The following is a 14,584-nucleotide window of genomic DNA, read 5'->3' as shown; positions in this document are numbered from 1 at the left end:
GCTGTCTGTAATGGCAGGTTGGTTGGCACCTTGCAGGTCGCTTGATGCCTTGCAGTGGGGCTGAAAGCTGCACCTTGTCCTTTTGCAGTGAGCCCGCATTGTATGTATAGCACGGGCCTCTGCTATATTCTTAACACAGGCGCCTCAGTGCTTCAATGATAGCCTTCCCTGCAGACAATGTAAAGTGCAAGCAAGTTTAGAAATAGAATATTAAGCAGAAGTAGACCTCCCCCCGCCCCATACTTACGGTTTGTTGTAAAGCTCATTGGACAAAAAGGCTTTAGTATAGAATAAAACATGCTACAAAAATGAAATGAATTTTTACTGTGAATGTTTACAAAGCTAAATAAAATAGGTTAGAATTTAGAATAAATTCTAAAGCAGGAAAAAGAATGGGCTATCATAAACAAGCGTGCCCATGTAAACATTCCAGTGCACCAGGGAATGGTTACAATCCACTTACAAACTTAGTAAGGAAAAGTGGGATGCGCAGTATTACAATCCTATTTGAATGTGCTGCTCTCTAAAGATTACTTAAACATTTTTAAAAATAGGTTCAGCCACCACTAAATTTGAATTGCTTGCTCACTGCTGAGTGTATTTCATGCTGTCAGATATATATATTAAGTGAAGTTGAGTAAGCCTTCAAAACATCATTTGTGCTCTTTCTGTCTGACCCACATTACATAACCTGCCATGTTTCAGCACATTGTAGATGAGAAAAGCCCATCTTCTCTGCTCTCCACTACAAACTGCACTGTCACAGCAGGCTGGGCATATCGGAGGCTTGATTAGCCACACAAAAGAGATCTTTATACTAGCCTTGCCTTCTTGGCAATTTGTACCTGCTAAGGATTCGGCAAAGGACAGGCGTGTGCCCCAAGATACGCGTTCCTTTCTGCTCAGGTACAGGCACAGTAGAAAACACAATGATTGTCAGATCTCCGTGGTTTGTGCTGCCATGCATTTTCCACATATTTTTTTGTCTCCCCATTATGTTACATTTTAAACCTTGTGCATCCATCAGCTGGCTTAAGCCTTTTCAAAAATAGCTAAATAAACTTAGGATATTTGTCATTTTTCAGGAACAAATGCTGCCACTCTGTGAGACTTCTGTATGGCGGAAAGAATCCCGTATTTAGATCCTGTTACTGTGAGAGCTCAGTCTGTCTGATGCTCTTTCCTGAAGCAGAGAGACGTTTCGTGCTTGCACAGAGTGCCTGCTTATTCAGGTGCTTAATTATAGAATACCTAGCATGTCATTATTACAGTCAAGGTTATTGATTTGCTGGCTTGATTTATTCATCTATTTAGGCACATAGCCCACCCTGTTCCAAGGGTTCAAGGCTGGTAGTGGTATTGAATAAATATGATAGCACATGGTGCAAAGGCTCACAGTCTGTAAACTGCACTGAAGAGCTGCTGGGACCACGTGTTGCCGCCCCTTGCTATAAAAGAGTACCGAGAGGCCAAGGAGGGAGAACATCACTGGCAGTGAATGGACGCAGATGAGTGCACATATTGTGATTTTATTGGGTTCTAGCAGGGCAAGCACCAAGACATGTCACTAAAAATTAGGTAGTGAAAAGATGGAGAAAGAACAAGACCAAGGCTTTGATGGGTTGATTTTTGTTTAGAAAATTAATTTTGCTGCATTTTTATCTTGCCCTTCCTCCAAGGAGCTCTGGGCATGGGTTCTCCCTGCCCTGCTTCCCAGTGTTATTCTTACAGCTTCCCCGTTGGTTAGGTCTGGCTGAACGATCGGCCAGTGAGCTTCATGGCTGAGTGAGGGCGAGGATGGTGCCCCTAGTCCTAGTCTAAGATGGCGCTCACTGACTCAGCTTTGGATAATGGAGTTGGAGCCCAACTGGGAGGCGAATGGAATTGGGCTGTAGGAGGATTCAGGTAGAATTCCCAGGGTGGTTTTCCAGCAAGTCAAAGAATGGAATGACAGGGACGAGGCAGGGAATGGAGGCTCTGCTGTCCTAAAGCTGATAGGTAGAGCAACGTGTTTATAAAGCAAGATAATTGTGTTACTGCATTAACTCAGAAGTTGCTGTTTTCAGCAATTTTGCAGAGTGGGTTGTGGTTTGCTCTTGTACTTTTTAAATTATGTGCATAATATTCCACAGGTATTGAGGACAAGGAAAGCTGGCATGGAAAGCCTCTTCCCAAAAACATGGCTGAGCAAGTAATTCAGGAGATTGATGAGAAAATCCAGAACAAGAAAAAGCTTTCTCCAGCTCTTCCACAAGAAGACGCCCCAGCTGTTAATATCAAAAATATTAAGATGCCGTCTCCACCAAGCTACAAGATAGGAGAGAAGGTACTGTGGGATTCCCAGCAGTGATACTTTGCTCAAACATTACTGATTCAGTTCCATACTGGGGACACAATAGAGCCAAAACTCTTGCTTGTTTAATTTCTGTATTTCCCAACAGCTGAAGCTCTCTGGGCAGTTTCTTTCTGAAGACATCGTGTTTTATGGAGCCAATTTATAAATCTGAATGATTTCCCCTCTAGGATCCTGCAAAGAGCCCCCCCCCCCCCACTTCCAACTTGGCACCCTCCAGATGTATGGGATTGTAATTCCCATCATTTCCAGATGTGTGTAGCCTAGCACACCCAGAGGGCACCAGATTGGGGAAGACAATAATAGCTAGATGCTATTCTAAAGCATGGGGCTAAAATTTGTTTTTGTACACATGAGTCTGAAAGCAACTTTTCCTCCTCCAAATTAGCACTGTGTCTAAAAAGACAGAGCTAGAATTCTGGAGGGAGAACAAGACACTTCTAAGGTAACAACCAAAATTGGGATCTGTAGATCTCACACACAATGCAAACTTAGGGTGTCTACAGGTGAAATCTTCAGGTATTATTTGAAGAGCTTCTGACATGAACATTAGCTTTGATCATCCAAATCATCCCTGAAGATCAGAGGAAGATGGTGAGAATTACAGACAAAATGTCATGCCAAGAACATTACTTTTTCATGGGCTGATTACAGTGAAAAGTGGAGCTTGTCCCAATAACATCTGTATACTAACTTGCCATTTCTAGACTTACATTTTTTTAAAAATCCTTTTAGAAAGAGTCAGAGAGCAGCGTCCTGTCCTATTTTGCCCACTCTGGAGGTAAAGTAATAAGAGCCTTATGCAGCTGCTTGCTTGCAATATGCACAGGGCTAAACCTGGAATGGGATGTATGTGAGTATGTGCCCCACCCTGAAGCACCCGTAGCCACACTTGCAGGTTGAGCAAGATTTCTCCATAGGGGGTGAAGTGCATTCGGTGAGCAGAGCACGCTTGCAAGCCCTTATACAGAGCTGCTTGCGCAATGTGCAGAGGTCTGTGACATAGCCGGAGACAAATGGACCCCTGGGGGCAGAGCATGCCTGCCCAGCCATGTCCCACCCCCAGTTTCGCACTGCATGTGTTGCAAATGAGTGCCTGCACAGGCATATGGCTTCTGTCCAGTTTCCTTCACCTACAGCAACAGGACACAGAGCAAGCTACAGCTGCCAGGCACCGGAGAACAAAGGTAGTCTCTGACCACCAGCTTGAGCAGCCTGAATCTAAAAACTAGCGTGGCAAGGGAAATTGAGTCTGACCTGAATAAAGCCAAGAGTTCCTGCATGGATGGCTTCCGCTAAGGAGGTGGTGTGTGTTTCTTCTTATGGTTAACCATGTCTAGTTAACCATAAGGCTTTAGTGAGCCTTTATAAGGAGGATCTGGTTTCTTCTGGCAGCGTTTTCCCAATGGCCTGCTCCCAAGTTTTTCTGCTCTGACAACTACAGGCAGGCAGACAATGGTACCAGCACAGCTTCAGCAGGCGTTAAATGGCATGACAAGGACGTTTCACGGAAGCTGCAGGCAGAGCTATCCATTCTAATGTTTATGATCAGGGTGCAATATGTTTGACTGTTGACCATTAAACACCCAGTAGCAGAAACTGTAGTAGACATGGCTGTTTCTATGTTTTTTAAAAGAAGGAGAAGGGTAAAACAGTTGTTTAGTTTTTTCAGTGTGATATTGCCCATTTGGATTTTTGTGTTACATTTATTTGAAGGTTTTATTCCAGAGATTACAGATTTATGCAATATTTGAATGTAATGAAATGCTGCCATATTGCTTTCCTCCTCACAGTTTGCTACCCGCAAAGCATACGGTCTGGCTGTCGCAAAACTGGGCCACGCCTCTGACCGTGTGGTGGCTTTGGACGGCGATACCAAAAATTCTACTTTCTCTGAGTTGTTTAAGAAGGAGCACCCCAGCCGTTTCATCGAATGCTACATTGCTGAACAAAACATGGTAAGTGGTGTGTACAAAAAGAAGCGTATTTGCTGATCCAGGCAAACCAATCATGGCATTTTCCTCTGCGAGGAACCCTTTCATCAGCTGATATGTCTTAACAGAGGAGAGGATTGTCAGGTATCTGGTGTGCTGAGAAGCAGCTCATTGGAAGAAAAATATTGATTGCTTGAGCGTCTTGCACAGTACAAGAGTTGGTTAAGGCAGCTTGCTCAGGTTGTGTTACAGTTTCTTATGGTGTGGATCCTTTTGAGCAGAGATCACATGCACAGGGATTTTAGGGAGAAAGAATGTTGTGAAGCACCCACAGCCGGCAGATTAATGAATTCGTTCAAAGCCAGAGATAACTCATGTTCAGCAAGGCAACTCCAGTGAAGCCATAAATCAGGGGTGGCTCAACTTGCTCAGATATGTCAAATGTTTGAGAGCCACATGACATGAAGAAAAATGAATGAATGAATGAATGAATGAATGAATATGTTTATACATACAGTACATGCATACATACATACATACATACATACCAAAGAGTCATTGCTGCAGTTATCGGGTTAGCTGCTGGTAGCAGAGGTCTTGTGAATCTCTGTCTCGGCTGTGAGTCCAGTTGATACATCGACAAGGCTGTGTGAATTAGCTCTCTTAGGTGTTGACTGGACTGTTGTTTGAGGCTCAGCATTGAAGTCACATGACAGAAACACCACAATCACAGCAGGAGACCGACCCCTCGGTTGCTCGCACTGGCTCAGCTGCTCAGAAGAGAAGTTATGTCGGGCTTTTTCAGCCTCTCTTTTCATGCGCTGGCTTGGGTGCTCAGATTAGAAGGTGCATCAGGTTCTTTTGTGAGCTGCAAAGTAAACTTGAAGAGCCACATGTGGCTCATGAGCCTTGGTTTGGCCACCCCTGCTGTTCGTTTTATTGATACAGCTATTCCTGTAGCCCCGTTCAGCCCCAGAGTGAGTTGTTGTGCTTGGCTGACCTTGGATTCCATCATCCTCTCAGCCTAATATACCTCACAGGGTGGTTGCAAAGACAAATTAGGGAAGCCTCTTGGAGGAGGGGATAGAGAGTGGGCCAATCTCTCGCTCCGGGCAGGCTGTTCATAGAAGGGGCCCAGAAGGCCATCGGGTCCAACCGCCTGCTCTGTGCAGGACTCAAGCCTCCCATCCAGATTCCGATCAGCCCGACTCGGCTTCACTTCTAAGACTAGGCAGGATCTGGCACTTCAGGCTATGTGGAAGCTGTTCAGATGGATCCGTCTGATTCTGAGGAGGAGGTGGAGGAGTGAGGAGGAGAGCAGGAGTCACTGGTTCGAGGTCGCCTTGTGAAGGTTCTCTGGCACAGCGTGATAATCGGCCTACTTTGGAAGGGGTGAAAGATTTCTCGAGGGGAGGGAGGTAGAGCATGCACAAGATGCCAGCTGTGACCCAGTAAAGGAGGCACTGGGAGGAACGATTGGCCCAGTTGGAGGGCTTGGCCATCCTCACAGTCTTGCCCTCCAGCAGCGAGAGCCACCTTGAGGCTAGAGTCAGAAGCTTTTCTGAAAGGGAGGGACAGAGGATCCAGCTTATATTGCTCAGGCAGACATTTCCCCTCAGCTTTGGTAGAAGGCTATTTAGAGTTCAAACTGTTCTGTTATTTTGTTGGATTTCAGTGAAGAACTGCGCTTCAAAGGATTGTCTTGAGTCTTGGAACAAGAGGGAAGGGACCAGTTCATGAGAGAGGGGCAGGATATAAATGACTTTATTGATTTATTTAAAGCATGTACATACCTTAGAATATGGTATGCATAGTGCTAGAATTAGTTCATTTCCTTTCTCCTTCTCTTGTTCTCACCACAGGTGAGTGTTGCTGTTGGTTGTGCCACCCGTGACAGAAACATTGTCTTTGCTAGCACCTTTGCCACATTTTACACGAGGGCATATGATCAGATCCGTATGGCGGCCATTTCTGAGAGCAACATAAATCTCTGTGGATCTCACTGTGGTGTATCCATTGGTAAGTATAATTTCTTTCACCAGCTTGCCTTCTCCCAGAGGTTAAAAATGAGTGTATCTATCCCTCCAATCTGCACAATGAAGATGAATGACTCATATTTGTTTCTATATGAATTTAAGACAAATTGTCAAATCTCTCCTCGGTTTCCTCATTTTTCATGTAGGGCCTTAAACAAATTTTACTCCCTTGGCTTTTTATTGTGTGGTACAATAATATTTGCTGTATTCTTTCATTGCTAATAATTGTTAAACATGTTGGTATTATTTCACTGCAGAGAAATCCAGGAATATGTGTTATTGATTATTGCAAAACAGATTTTGCAATACAATCCAAATACACGAACTTAAAATCCAAGCTGGATTAGCCCAACATCCTGTTCACACAATGGCCAACCGGATGTCTGTGGAGAAATCCCACAAGCTGGACATGAGTGCATCCGCACCCCCTTTCTTGTATCTCCCAGTAACTAACTGGGAGGTCTGTTGCTTCTGATACTACTGGACATCACTATTAGTAGCCACTGATGGCCTTGTCCTACAGGGATTTTTTTTGCCCCAAGGCCAGATACCTTCTTGAAATAGTATTAGAGGCTATTTTTCCTGCAGTCTGACAATATAGTTTTGTGGTGTCATTAAACACTAGATATTAGGGAGTTGTGACAGCTTTGGGAGACATAGAAACATAGCAACAAAGCTATGGGCCTCCCGGGCCATCTAACGTGACCCCTGGCTCCAGCCGGCTCCGCTCCATAATCCCCAAGATGTGGTTGTCCAGTCTTTCCTTGAAAGGACCTGCAGGAAAAGCCCAAAGCCAAAGCACCAAGATGGTGCCAGCTGCACTGAGAATGCTCCATCTGTGGGGAGCAGAGGTAACCTGCTAAAGAGAGTATGGTGTGAGAGTGGTTGTCTTTTGCCGCATAGGAGGTTGCTCTGGTTATTTGCCTCTCGTGGACATAATATAGGCATGGAAGGACATAAAAAGCTGGTCCATACCCCTGTATAAAGTGTGTCTCGGGTGTGTTCCTACCACCGCACAAGCACGGGCCAGCAGGTGGCACAGTGAAACATGACTGGCTGCTGCCAGGGCCAGCAGAGGAGATGAGCCCCCTCTGCTGGTTCCTGCATGAGCTCAGGTTAGCTGGCGCCACTGCTAGTGCCACGGGCTTGTTTGTCACCAAGCTGGCTATGCTTACGATCAGCCCTGCTGCCCTGGCATGTGCGACTGCCCCAGGACAAGACAGCTTCTTGGCAAGAGCGGAAACGGGTTTTTTCCATTTTTACCAAGCAGTGCTGCAGCTGTTTGGGTTATCGCAGAGGTTGTGATGTCATTCTGATTTGCATGATTTGGTAACCCCAGGTGGCTACCAAACCCTATGACAAATCATAGGATTGTGTGCATGAATCCAGCCACTCTGTGTGTGTGTGTGTGTGCGCGCGCGTACATGTGTAAAGTGGGACTCTTGTGCACCATTAATGTGTGGTGGCCAACTCTTGCAACTTATTAGTGTTGCTACAGATTTTGAGAATGGTTGAATTGTCAGGATGGCTATGGAGAAACAGCTAACCTACCTCCTTCAAAGTGAAACAAGATGTCTTTTTATGAAGTTTGAACAACCAAAAAGGCGTAATGATAAATAGCTAAGAATTGTGAGATGTAAACAAGTTGAAAATACTGACTGTTGTATTGGAAAAAAGAAACATGCCGTTTCACAATCAATTCTCAGCTTGAAAACCTATGCCGTTCTCCTGGCAAGGCACCAGGATGGTTGCCAAGGGAAAGTGTTCTGTCACTTGGATCAAAAACTTACTTGAGAAATGAAGAAGTGTGAAACTGTTATTCAGGATCGAAATTGCTTTAATTATCAATTGATGAGCAAGAAGTACAGTATGAGTTTGAAACATAAAAAAGCACAGACTGGTGGCCCATTAATGGGGGCACTGGAGAAACACCACCCACGGCACTGCCTTCCTCTTCAAGCTGACAACGTCTGCCAGCCAGCCCTTGAAAGGCAGAAGTGGAAGCCGCTGAGTCTCAGCCTCCCCTGCATTCAGTTGTGTGCTGCTCTGAGGCCTGTGCAGCTTGAAGTCAACCCCCACGCTTGGCATTCCCCTTCCGTCCTTAAGGGCTTCCTTCGCTGCCCACACAGCCTGCAGCAGGGATGGTGTGCTCACGGCAGCTGCCCCTGCTGCTCCGTGTTGAGGTCCCAGGCTCACGGAAATGGGTGTCTTGCTAGTTTTCTGGCTGAAGTGCACTTTTCAAACAACAGCTTTGTAGGTCTGCCTAGCGTAGGCAGTTCATGTATATATTAGACAAATAAAGAGAATTTTAGATGCATCAGAGTGTGTTCCAGCATGCACTAGAAATTGCTGTGTATTCTCCTTTAGTTTCAAATGACCTTAACACTGCCATTGTATTAATGTGCAGGGTACTCTGGCTATACCGAACAAAAGCAAAACAGCAAATTGGGCTTTTAAAAAAAGCTTGTATGGCTGTGCAGATAACAATAGGCTTTTCTCTGGCAGACGTCTGCATAAATTAGTCTTGCCCCATCTCTGTATCTTTGGAGGCAACACTGATCCTGTGTAGTTCATAGGTGGTGAAGGTAGTAGCACAATCATAAATCACATTGAATTGATTCTAATGGAAAGCTATTTACTGTAAAACTCCTCTTGACATGAGGCTTGGTGGAGCTCAGTGGGAGTTTCCTTATTGACTTTCTGCTGCACACCATGTTTGAATTGGAAATGTAGACAGCGAAGCCTGGACAGCCTGGCACTCGGTCAAAAATGTTCATCTTGAGCTTTGTTTGCTTGCCTTTCATTGCTGTGGTATTTCAGTGTTGTTTGCTCTAGTCATCAGCTGTAGATCGTTCCTAATGCTGCTTGCCAGTTGTGCTCTCCTTCAAAGAAAAGCATAATTTCCGCTCACTGCTTCCACTGTAATAACTTTCAGTGAAGCCCTATTTTAAACGTAGGTGCTGCATATTTATGTGCACAGGGGGAGCCCATTCTGTCACTACTTTTTAAATATAAACTATTGTTCCTTTCAATAGAAATCTTGTAGTCATCATGATAAAGACAGAAGACTACCTATTGCTGGTGTTTGTATGCAAAAGGCTTCAGTCCAGTTTTTCAAAAGACAGGATTGATGTTCCCAGGCTCATAGAAACTTCTACCTTTCCTGTTCTTAAAACTCGATAGGGTTTTTTGACACAATTAAATAGACAATTAGTCTGACTCTGCACAAAGTCTATGTGAAATCCTAAGCTACCTAAGACTAGAGTGTCTACAGGAACAGCTTCTTCCATATGGACCTTCTCAGACCCTTAGATCATCTTCAGAAGACCTTCTTTGGCTGCTTCCACCAAAGAAAGCAGGACAGGTGACTACAAGGGAGAGGGTCTTCTTAGTTGTAAACTCCCCAGAGAGGTTCCCCTAGTTGTTATCTTTCGATACTGGGCATTTTAGAGACCTAGTTTTAGATTTTTAAATTGTTTTATCAAATCCTGTGCTGTCTTGTATTGCAACTTATTCTTTTAAATATTGGTTTTGTAATGTATATTTTAAACTTCAGGCTATGACACTTTAGTCTCTTAACTGTTTGTAACCTGCTGAGAGAACACTGGGAGATTAGAAATATAGTCAATTAAGGTCTGACACCTTTGAAGGATGATATTCCCTTCTGCTTTTGTACCCTTTCTGCAGCAGTGTTTACAATGGGTGTTGGCAATGTGTGGTCCTCCAGATACTGTCGGACTGCAACTCCCATCAGCTGTAAGGAATGATGAGAACTGCAGTCCAGCAACAACTGAAGGCCACACATTCCCCACCCCTGCCTTACCTCTTCTCTAGCAAATACAGTGGAAGAGGAAGCAGTTCTGCATTTTGTCAACCCCTTTTGAGCTCCTTGTGCTTCATTTCTGAATCAGGTTTTGCTGCATTCGTTCCACGAATGCTTCTTCAGAGCAAACCAGCACGCTGGTGCAAGATGCTCAGTCTCTCCGGCTTGCTAAGCAAGAGAGGATAAACAATCCATGGACTTCCTGTCCGCACTTTGTTTATCATGAGGTATGAACCATAAAACGCTAGCTTGTCTCTGTTCAGACAAGGCAGATTTCCTGGTTTACATATCACAGTAAACCACAGAGACCCAGTTCACAGCTAATGGGGGCAACTTGTGGGTTAATCAACTCATGATTTGCTATGGTACATCCTGGGTACAGCAATGCCATTTCACATATGCAACTTCTGATTGGGCCACTTGGAGGTTGCCCTGTGTTGTCCAAACCCAGGCCCTATAGGTTAATTGTGAATTAAACAATTGTTAGGTTAAGCAAGGGTTGTCCAATCTATGCCTAACCTATAGTGCCCAGCTTTGGATGCTGCAGAGCAACCTCCAATCAGCCCAGTGTTGCATTTGTGAAATGACAGATTAAACCATGATTTGTTGCTGTCATGTGCAAAACAGCCTTGTGGACCCACAGTGCATTTAGCCAGTTCCACCTGCAGCAGGGTGCACTAGCGCACTAGCATAGCCATGTTCAAGCAGTTGACTCTGTTCAAGCAGAGAGCTTCATCTACTGGGTGATATAGAAATGCGGTAGGTGGAAGCAGCTAAATGACAAAACCAAAAAAACACGTCAACACAAGTTATGCTTATTCCCACCAGCAGCACACAGGTGCATCTGCAGCTCTTCCTAACAGCTTCCAGAAGAGAGTCCTGGAAGCTAGACGATGCCACACACCAACATATCCTTACTATTTTTCAACTTTCTGTGGATTTTAATTGTAGCTTTCTTTGAAAGCCAATCTTGGTTGCAAGGTAGGGCATAAATACTATACCGGTGTTTCACTTGGGTTGCTGTTCCCTGTGCCCTATAGCTGAGAAGGAGGCATTATGGTTAAATACAGAATGCTTTTGTGCTATGCTTATGATGGGGAACCCCTAATGTTACCCTTTGCATTTTTCTTTTCCTTTTAGCTACATCACATAAAATTGTGTTCCTATTTTCTTTTGTCCTGAATGTATGTGTGCATGTATTCCTAGTTCCTTTGCCTCCTCCATTTGCTTCTGTGTTGTTTTTGTTACTATTTGCCGCTACATTGCCCCTGATTTTTCTTTATAACCTTAGTTTTCTTTCTTTTTAGTTTCCTTCTATCTTCTTTCTTTGCTAATTAGAGGGTTCCGAGTTTGAGAAGAGGGTAGGTAGTCTTCCATGTTTTGTGAGTGCCTTACATTTACCTGCAATGACTTTTGCTTAAAGAAGTATGTGTAGGACACACTATTCAATTTTTTACTGACATTGTTCTCCAACCATGTATTTCTAGGTGAAGATGGGCCTTCGCAGATGGGTCTGGAAGATTTGTGCATGTTCCGTGCCATTCCTAATGCAACTGTATTTTACCCCAGTGATGCTGTAGCCACCGAAAAGGCAGTCGAATTGGCTGCAAATACCAAGGTCTGCAACTCTTCTTAAATGTGTCATGTGACCAACTTGTTTTTTCTCCTCACATTTTGGTATGGTGCAGTTACCCACAGAGACCTCCAAATAACTGTAGTTTCCTGCTATATTCAAATGTGGAAATTACACTTTACTGTGCTTGGGACAAACCAGGATCTTGAACTATAGCTTGAAGTTGGTGTGAAGTGACGGTTCTTTACTTCTGCAACTTCACTGTGAACAGTGGAATCTGCCAGAGGAGTACCTGGATTGTAAAATGGCACAGTCTCCTAAAGGCTAGATCACGACATTTTGCTGAATTCCTATCAAAGTAATTGATAGGAATCAAAGTAATTGAGTTTTACAGTTAAGAAGCAGGTCACATAGACTATTTTTGTGTTTGAAATTTGATTAGAAACATTTGTTCTGATTGTTTTCTAAGTTTAGGTCTATGGGCTAAAATTGCCTTAAACCTATCCTTCTCATTTTTAAACAGGGCATCTGTTTCATAAGGACCAGCCGCCCAGAAAATACAGTGATTTATGGCAGCAATGAGGACTTCCATGTTGGACAAGCCAAAGTAAGTAGTACCACCTTGAAAGGAACCAAAATACTTGGAACTATTGTGACTTCAGCCAGCTTTCAACAGCTCTAACGTGTGTATTACACAGGGCTAGCTCTGATTTGGTTTAATGTCATTATCAGGTGGTGTTCAAGAGCAAGGATGACCAGGTTACAGTTATTGGAGCAGGAGTGACCCTGCACGAGGCGCTGGCTGCAGCTGAGCAACTGAAGAAAGGTGACTGTACTGAGCTGCCTAGGGGCGCGTCCTCCAGGCATCTCGAAGGGAAGAACATGAGGACCATTATTCTGGTTGGGTGGGAATTATGGGGGTTGCAGTCTCGAAGACAGCAAGTTGAAGAAAGCTGTGGTACACTTCGTCCTGTTTGCTTGGGGAAAGATCCCCCATTAGCATTTTAGTCCTGGTGGTGCTGTCACACTTTCAGGCTTGTGTCCTGCAATTGTTTGGTCCCTGGGAGGATTTTTGGATTTCCTTTAGGGAGAGGAAGAGGGAGGTCCTCCTGGAGAGGAACCCCCAGCCTTGCAACCTGGTGATGAGGTTTCTTTGGCAAAATTCCACATCAGAGAGGCCTTTGACAGGCATGCCAAGAGATACTGTGGATCTACAGGATTCCAAAGCCTTCCCATGTCCCCAGCACGACCCCAGAAGTAGAACTTGCATAGTTAGTTTCTTTCCCCTTGGAATCAGGTGTGAGGCAATGCTAAAATGAGAAAGAAAACAGCCAAATCCCACCAAATAAAAGCTACCACCCTCATCTTCCACCCTACCAGCAAAAGCTTCCAGGGCTTTGGGAAAGTATGTTTCCCCATCTTCCACAGGATTGCTCTGTAATAGCCTGGGAGGATAATACAGACTTCTTTATCCTGCCTCCTCATGAACTTCTCTCATTTTTTCATGATTTGCCTTGATACTGGCATAATCTCATGTTTGTATTCCAGCACTAACAATTGTTAGTGTTAACTAGATTTCCTTTTCAGTGGGCTTTGCAAACCAAGCATCATCTCTCTGTTGCTTAGTAGCATCAGTGCCATCTTAACGCTGCTCATGTATGATATACACAGTATATCCAAAGGGGGAAGGGACAGGTAATGATTCCAAAGCAAACTGCTGATATCCTGACCCAGACTTTCCCAGCCTGCTGTCCTCTAGATGTCTTAGGCTTCAACTCCCATCATCCACAGCCACTGTGCCCAATAGTCAGGAATCCTTGTAGTTTAAAAGATCTGGAAGCCACCGGGTTTGGGAAGGCTGTCCTAACCATAGTTGGGTTATCTGAAATGTTGCATCTGCAGAGAGCCCTGCTGAATAGCCTTGTTCAAATCAGCATGAATTTTGGTATACCATCTGCATAAGGAAAATAATAATAATTTGTCTCATGAAGGACAGAATGTTAGGCTTCATGAAACATATGGATAGGATCAACTATGCATTGCTTTCAGTGACATAAAACTTATCTGGCAGTAGTTTATAATCACAACTCATTAGCTGCTGCTTTGGTGCTTATTTCACTATGAACCTCAGCATGTCTGCATCCAAATGCACGTACATTTTCCAGCAGAGCGGAAAATTACCTTGGATGGAATAAGGAAGTCACATATTGAAAAGCTCACAAGGCAGTATCCTAATTAGAGCAGACTGCATAATGTAGTACTAAGAAGGTAATGCAATTATTGCATTGGCTAATTTAGTGGAGAGCTCTGCTTTGAGAAGATGAAGCTTAGTGATGACCTTGTGATATCCTGATCTTTAGATATTCCATAAGCTACGTAGCTTCTTAAGGTTAAATTCTTCATTGGATCTGGATGGGTCACTTTCACACATGCCCTCAAATTATTATAGGACAACAGTGGTGAGACTGAGATGCATTCTGATAGGGGGAAATCGTTCCTCTAGCATCTCACCATTCTAAGCAAAATAAGGTAAAATTTATCCAGCTGAACATTTGGTCCCTCGGGATTGCCAGAGGCTTACATAAATAGGCCACGTTGGCAGTGCTTTTGTTTCTGCTCTGATGGGTTGTGATAAACTTCAGGCCTTTACAAATTAACAACTCTGTTGAGTCAAAATAGCCCATCACTTACCCCACCCCAGCAAGCATGTAAAACCCAGAATCTATTGCTCTTGTTGGGTTTGAAATAAATAAATCTAGGTTTCCCCAACCCAGAGCCACAACACAGTGGCCATATTTGCATATGTTAAACCATTCTGCAAGAAACCTACACAGATGGTTTGTAGAATAATCATGGGGCTTGTCA

The 14,584-nt window shown here is 44.1% G+C and overlaps 1 protein-coding gene across 1 annotated transcript in view; it reads left to right on the top strand.

Annotated features, from left to right (window-relative positions):
• The window catches only part of TKT (transketolase), a 40,708-nt gene that overhangs the window by 23,435 nt on the left and 2,689 nt on the right, over nt 1-14,584 (top strand). The window contains exons 7-12 of the mRNA XM_044451425.1: nt 2,133-2,326; nt 4,147-4,311; nt 6,150-6,306; nt 11,634-11,764; nt 12,243-12,326; nt 12,452-12,545. Coding sequence (XP_044307360.1) covers nt 2,133-2,326; nt 4,147-4,311; nt 6,150-6,306; nt 11,634-11,764; nt 12,243-12,326; nt 12,452-12,545 — 825 coding nt within the window. The remainder of the gene's footprint in view (nt 1-2,132; nt 2,327-4,146; nt 4,312-6,149; nt 6,307-11,633; nt 11,765-12,242; nt 12,327-12,451; nt 12,546-14,584) is intronic.

The sequence above is a fragment of the Varanus komodoensis genome, unplaced genomic scaffold (genome assembly GCF_004798865.1).
Source record: "Varanus komodoensis strain SLA01 unplaced genomic scaffold, ASM479886v1 scaffold6_2, whole genome shotgun sequence".
In the NCBI taxonomy this organism is placed as follows: Eukaryota; Metazoa; Chordata; class Lepidosauria; order Squamata; family Varanidae; genus Varanus; species Varanus komodoensis.
Note: the sequence above shows the minus strand (reverse complement) of the source record. Positions and strands in the feature narration are given on the sequence as shown.